We start from the raw sequence: 7,518 nt of genomic DNA on the forward strand, positions 1-7,518 counted from the left end.
GCGGGGACTCCTGGCTGCGGTAGGCCCGGAGCGGGGACTCCTGGCTGCGGTAGGCCCGGAGCGGGGACTCCTGGCTGTGGTAGGCCCGGAGCGGGGACTCCTGGCTGTGGTAGGCCCGGAGCGGGGACTCCTGGCTGTGTTGGCAGCAGCAGTGAAGCTGAGATCTCCTGGGGCTTCAGCATCATCATTGCTGCACCCAGAGTGGTGACTCCCTGAGCACAGAACACCTTTCAGAGACCTTGCAGAAGCCCTGGAGCTGTGCCTGAGACCCAATTTGAAGAGAAGATGAACTCTATTTAAGGAATTTTTAATTCTTTTTGTAACTCGAAATGGTGCTAGATTGTGGTGACAAAACACTTTTCACTGTATCTTCCTGGATATATGTGACAATAACATTGTGCATTCATTCACCTATTTTGTGAGTTGAAACAAGTGTAGTGCATGTACATGTCCTTTCTGACTGTGAAGCACAGGGCCCAGTCTCCTCCTAGTACACCTTCTAGTCTCCTTCTTGTGGTATTCTCGCCCCAAAACTGAGTCCCTTACAACTCAGAGTTTGGACACTCACTCTAACTGGCAGAGAACATAGCAATCTTTTCTGATGAAGGGTCTAGGCCCAAAACGTCAGCCTCTCTGCTCCTATGATGCTGCTTGGCCTGCTGTGTTCATCCAGCCCTGCACCTTGTTGTCCAGCAATCTGTTTAATTGTTGAAGAGAGTGCTGATCAGTTTGACGCATGGAGAGATCATCGATCTCAAGGCAGAAAGAAGTGGTTGGTCTAACCAGTGGAAGAGTGTAACTAGTTCCCAGATCAGAACCAAAAATGTATAAAACCTGCAGAAGACAGGGAAGAATAAGAATCTGATTTTGAGGTTCTGAGGAAGGGTCACCGGACCCGAAGCATTAACTCAGTTTTCTCCTCCACAGATGCTGCCAGACCTGCTGAGCTTTTCCAGCAACTTTGTTTTTGAACCTGATTTTGATGCTGTTGTGAGAGTTTTGTGTTTTTTCTGGAACGCATGCTGACTGTGACTCAGGCAGGAGCCAAAGCAAGTTGTGATTGCAAACAGCTGCTTGGAAGATATGAATTCAGAGAAAACGGGTAAAGAAAAACAATTTTAAATCAAGGAGCACGTGCAGGATTTTTTTGTTGTTGTGGTTTTGACACTCTGCCTCTGCTTTAATTCCATGACTGTCTTGAAACAGGGACTGATCCTCTGTAAGAAAAGAAAACAAGGAACCAGGAGCCAAGCTGTTGATTTGATTCAAAACATCATTCATTTAAATTCTTTTCTTCTTTCCTAGCTACATGGTATTGAGCTATCTTGACTTAAAAGATCCGAAAATTAACGAGTCATACAATATAACTGACCTCAGTTAGAAAACTTGGTGGAAATTTGGAGCAAAGCTGTTTAGGTACAAATTGTGACCAGGGTTTAATTTAGGTTAATTTACTTTAATCTTAAAACTTAATTCAGTTGGTAATGAGTCTGAGTGTCGTCACAGCCCTAGCATCGTATTGCTGGCTAGGACCAGTTATGCTACAGAGGAATGTCAGCCACTTTATTTTGGTTGAGTGGTTATGAGTCTTAGTTTTGTCAGGATGAAATTTGAACAGTGGAATATGATTTCCAATAAAAACAGTAAAAAAAATCAAATGTCAAGCCATTGGTCCAACACATTTATGTCAGTACTTGTGCCGTGCTCTGTTCACATCCCTTTATCTTACCCCATCAACATCGTACACCTTTCCTCTACGTGTCACACTATGCTCATGACCTCAGGACATCCTAACCAACCAGTGAAATACTTTTGAACTGTATTCATTGCCTTATTGTAGAAAACAGAGCAACCAATTTGAGCACAGGAGGCTCCCACAAACAGTAATGGAAAATGACCCAGTAATCTGTTGTAGGAATGCTAGCTTAGGGATAAATATTGGCCAGGATACAAGATGGAACTCCTCCTCTCTTCTTCGAAAGTGACATGGGACTTTATTTAAATGCATCTGAGTGTTCGATGGGGCAACGATTTTGTGACTGTCTTGAGAGATTGCACTGAGGATGCTGCAGCACTCCCTCATCACTGCACTGGAGAGTCAGCGTAGATATGATTGTACCTTCACATGGTCCCACAGTTCAAAGGCAAGAGAGCTCCTAGTGAGTCACAGTCAATATTCCGTACACCCCAGATAGCATTTAAGGAGATAGAAATAAAGGGAGAATGTTTGTTTCGGTTTGATAATGTCACAGATGAACAGCTTATAAGATTTTAGAAGGGTTTTGACAGTTTGGGAAGAAACTGCTCCCTGGCAGGCCAGTCAGAAACTGGAGGAGAGATTTCAGATAGCTGGTAAAGAGCCAGATGGGAAATGAGGCTTTTTTTTAAACACAGGGAGTTTTTACAACCTAAGATGCAGTGCCAAAGAAGACAGTAGAAGCAGAGTCCGTCATAAATTTCAATAGAAAATTGGAGAAATATATGAAACATGAAAGGACTTCAAGGGTACAACAGCTTCAATTTATATAGCACTTTTAACACAGTAAAACGTCCCAAAGCATTGAGCCACAAAGGAGATATTAGGTCAGATGACCAAAAGCTCAATTAAAAAGGTGGAGAAACTCAGCAGCTCTGGCAGCATCTGTGAAGAGAAAACAGAATTAACGTTTCGAGTCCAGTCAGCCTTCTTCAGACCCTTCTCCTACAGTTCTGAAGAAGGGTCACTGGACTTAAAATGTTAACTCTGCTTTTTTTCCACAGATGCTGCCAGAGCTACTGAGTTTCTCCAGAAATTTGTTTTTGTTTCAGATCTGCAGCATCCGCAGTTCTTTATTTTATCAGAAAGATGCCTTTTAAGAAGTGTTTTAAAGTAGGGAGAGGTCGAGAGGTTTAGGGAGGCAATTCCAGAGCTTCAGGCTTGGTATCTGAGGCATCGCTGTCAGTGGTGAAACAATTAAAATCATGGATGTGGAGAAGGCCAGGATCTGGGAAGTGCAGTGACCTCAGAGGGACACTACGACCTGGAATGTAGTTAACAGTAACATTCAAAAGGGAATGGGCCAATACCTGAAAAATATAAATTTGCACAGGCTTGGGAAAGTACAGAGAAGTGGAACTAATTGGATTGTTCTTTGATAGAACCAGCAGAGGCAACATGTGCTGAATGGCCAGGTCAAAAACAAAAACCTCCCATTTTGCCAATTTTCCGACATTTTTCTGCTGTTTCCTTTCCCTGACTTACATGGTCAGTGCTCCTGTCTTTGAATCATTGCCTGTCCTAAATCTACCCATTGACTCTGCTTGACTGAGACAATAACTGCTCAGAAAATCTTCACCTGTAACAGCCTCTAGTTATACTTGCTTATACTTATACTCTAGTTATACCTGGTCTTCCTGTCTCCACAGGTGGCCTGCTGGATGATTCTGGCATTTACTGGTTACATTTCAGATTTCCAGCATCTGCAGCATTTTGCTGTTAGCTGATATTTCACCGACTGGTTATTGCTGTCATCACCCAATAAACAAATCACCCGACAGGTTTGACCTATCAGGAAAGACTGAATAGACTCTGGAAATGAGGAGCTGTTTCTACTTGTGAAAAAGCCAACAGTTGGGGGCTTTAAACAGAAGATAGCTTTTCCAGAGAGTGTTGAGGATGTGGAATTCTCTTCCTCAGGGATTGGTTGTAGTGACCAGAAATTTATATAGCACCTAACTTGGTTGGCTGATAACTAGCTTGCAATGCAGTATGATGCCAACATGAAGGAGTTTTGTTCTCAACCTCTCCCCTTGCCTGAGGTGTGGTGACCCTTAGGTTAAACCACCACCAGTCATCTCCCTCTGATGAGAGAGTGATCCTCTGAGACTATGACAACTTTACCGTGACCACCATCCCAATGTGCCTTAAGGCAATGAAGTACTTTTGAGATGCAGGAAGTGTACAGATGTGTTTATGAGAAAGACAAATAAATGAACGAGGGAATAAGGAAATGAAGGATATGCTGATGGGGTGAGATGGAGTAGGATTGGGCAGGTATGAGTAGTTATGTTGAATGGGCTGTTTCTATGCTGCAAACACAAAATAAATTATTCACCATGTGGGCAGCTGGTATCATCAGCACAATCACACAGTATTGGTTTATTGACCCTCTCACTGGCGGATTGCTGACTGTGAGCAACTGAGGTGATAACAGGGTTCAAGTGTCTCAATGGTTCCTTTTTTTAAATCAATTTATCAATATCAGCCTCTGTAATAACATGTAAAGCTTGAGCATCTGTCAGAAGGGGATGAACTGGTCGATTTTCAATCAGCTTGCGTGGCAGTAGAAATGAATTACGTTTCTGTGATATATGTATTTAAATAGGTCAAATCAGGATGTTAATACATGTGTGTGTGTGTGAGCATGTGCGTTTGCTAGAATGAGTGTGAACGTGTGTTTGAATGTATGAGTGTGAGCATAATTTGCTATGTGCAAATGCATATTGTATTTCATACATTTCAATGGCCATGTTTCTAAGGCTTACTGAAGTCTACAGAGCAGCAAGATCTTAGACCGAGGTGCTGCTGATCCTAGCAAGGACTGTGCTACAAATGCTGCAATTGCATTTCCCTCAGCCTTCAGAGGAGAAATGATCAGTCAGGCCTCCCCTGTAAAGCCCTGAACCGCAGAAAATGTTAGTACCAATAGGAGGAGCAGATGGAACTGGAAGGAAACAAAATGGAAAAGGACCAAAGATGATGGTGTAAGCTGGCTCTTTGACTGTGTGAAAGGCCAACATACCACACAAACACCACAGGCCGTTGGTACTTAACACAGAAGCACAGATTTCCAGGATGGGACAGGAAGACTGAACAAGTCTCTCCATCTACCATCTTTTACCCTCTAAGTCCATTCAAACTCTGCTACCTGTACCCAATTCTAGCCTCATGAGCCTCTTAATTACTCCACCACTGGTGGCCAAGTCTTCAGTTGCCTGAACCTTGCCTGGAATGCCCTCCCTAAACTTCCTGACCTTTCTTTTCTTCTTGAAGATACTCCTTAAAGGCATAGATATAAATATATACAAATACTCTTTAACCAACCTTATGGACATCTGACCTAATGAGTATCAAATATTGTTTAAAAACACTTCTTGGGTTTTTTTTTTACATTAAAAGTGTTGTCTAAACACATTATTATCTCATAAAGGTTGACCCTCTCTCTCGGTCTCTCACAGGTTCACTGGCAACATCAATAGCTGACATGACCGCACCAGTAGCAGGATCTTCAGGAGGAGTTTATGCTCTTGTCTCTGCGCATCTGGCTAACGTAGTCATGGTAACAAAAATCACCTGCATTTTTTTCCTGTTTCTAGTGTAATAAAATGCCCCACGATGCTCGTAGGAGCACGATAAAACAAAACTTGGCAGCTAAGAAGACACAGAACTGAGATTCCTGAAGAAACACAATTTGCAAAGTGTGAAATGTGTCTTTGACTCATACAACGGATCTGCTGTTGGGAATCCCCTCAACAGTAAAATGGCTGAATATACTGCTCAGTTATTGAGTATATCATTCAGTTTCAAGATTCGGTTGGTAACAATTTATTATAATATTCACATTTTAAAATTCATTCTTAGGATGTGGGCATCACTGGTAAGGTTAGCTGTAATTACTCCCTTCCCAGTTACCCCAAGATGATGATGGGGTGCTGTCGTTTTGAATTTTGAACCAGTTTGATATAACTGAATGGTCTACTCAGGCACTTCACAGCAAGTTAGACATCAGCCAGTGTTTGGTGTGAGACTGGAGGCCAGGCTGAGTAAAGATAGCAAAATCCTCCCTTTAATAAGTCAGTTGGATTTTGACAAAAATAGAATAATTTGCTAGTCACTTTTATTGATATCAGACATTTCAGGGAATAAAGGTAAAAGTGATTAAAGTGAGTTCAAATTCTTAAACTGACTGGCGAACTGTGGATGCTGGAAACCCAGAAATTGCTGGAGAAACTCAGCAGGTCTGGTAGCATCTGTGGAGAGTTAACATTTCGGGTCCAGTGACCCTTCTTCTGTGAACATTGCTTTCAGTCCGCAGATACTGCCAAACCTGCTCAGTTTCTCCAGCAATTTCTGCTTTTGTAATAAATACACTACTCTCACTTGCTGTGTTGCCCTCACTCTTTCTCTGATAAAACCTCTGATTCTCACGAATGTAAATGGCCACAGGGCCATACTTCCTGTGTAATAATGCACCCCACAGAAGAGCTTGCTTGGCTACAAATTGTCCAGAAAGCCAAAATTCTCTCTTTACATCATAGCTAATAGTTTACTTTCACTGTAGGATTGCTACAAGACTAATGAGATTGAAAACATGAGTCTTTCTTCCTAACTGGAGGTACTGCTCATCAATACTGACTCCTGTCAGCTACTCCTATGATTTAGTAACATTTCAATCAAGTGCCTTCTGTTATAAGTGTTGCTGAACTAAATAACCTTGCAGTCTTTCACACTGACAACAAAGCTGAACCAAAGTATGTTCTACTCCCTGTACTGACATCCATCACTTTAATCAGTATACAGTAACAAGACAGAAAATTGGACTCTGAAATGTTGGAGTCCATAATTATGAAAGCATGAATGTACCTAACACTTCATATCAGCTCTTCATAAAGTGACTTTGTTTCTGTTCCAGAGTTGGTCAGGAATGAGATGTCAGTTCAAACTGATCCGGATGGGAATAGCGATGATTTGCAGTAAGTACCGGGAAGAATGTGTTGGCTGTTGCTGTTCAGGGACCTGTGTGTACAATTGAGTTAATAGCACCCACTGTCAGGGCAGCTTGCAGAGTTGGTGTAGCCCACGGCCCAGCCCCTGAGGTTTAAGCAGCTGGTACAACGGAAATATTACATTAAAAAGATACAGGTTTGAGAAGGCAGCCAGACCATGAAAATTCTGGGCCTTGCTGAAAGTTGCCATTAGATTTCAGGCTCATTAAGCTGATCAGGGAACAGGTTGTTGAGGTTCCTCTGCCTGAATACTATACACTCAATACTGTGACTATTTACTCCACCACATGTCACACTGTTAATATTGGTATGTACAATAATAGAAATGGCACCTGAACCTGAACACACACTGTGCAATATTGAGGTGGGTGGGTGGACGGTTGGTGAAAAGAGAGAGAGAGAGAGAGACCTGTGATGCTGGAGGTACCATCTTTTCTGAGATACTGAAATGACAGCCTTTCTACTTTCACTAGTGGATATAAAGATCCTATTTGGAGATGAGCAGGAAATTATCCCCACTATCCCGGGACCAAAATTTACCTCTCAATGTCACACAAACAGATTGTCTGGTCATCGCCACCTGGATGTTTGTGGGATCTTGCTGTTCACAGCTCAGCTGAAGGGTAGGTCGTGCCTCACCAACCTTATTGAGTTCTTTGAGAAGGTGACCAAACAGGTGGATGAGGGTAAAGCGGTTGATGTGGTGTATATGGATTTCAGTAAAGCGTTTGATAAGGTTCCCCATGGTAGGCT

General features: G+C 42.4%; 1 protein-coding gene across 1 annotated transcript in view; it reads left to right on the forward strand.

Moving 5' to 3' along the window:
- rhbdl3 (rhomboid, veinlet-like 3 (Drosophila)) overlaps window positions 1–7,518 on the forward strand; it is a 368,344-nt gene that overhangs the window by 9,876 nt on the left and 350,950 nt on the right. Inside the window, exons 5-6 of the mRNA XM_020518254.2 lie at window positions 5,218–5,318; window positions 6,672–6,732. Of these exons, the coding sequence (XP_020373843.1) occupies window positions 5,218–5,318; window positions 6,672–6,732 (162 nt within the window). The remainder of the gene's footprint in view (window positions 1–5,217; window positions 5,319–6,671; window positions 6,733–7,518) is intronic.

Source organism: Rhincodon typus, chromosome 23 (assembly GCF_021869965.1).
Source record: "Rhincodon typus isolate 14 chromosome 23, sRhiTyp1.1, whole genome shotgun sequence".
NCBI classification, from domain to species: domain Eukaryota; kingdom Metazoa; phylum Chordata; class Chondrichthyes; order Orectolobiformes; family Rhincodontidae; genus Rhincodon; species Rhincodon typus.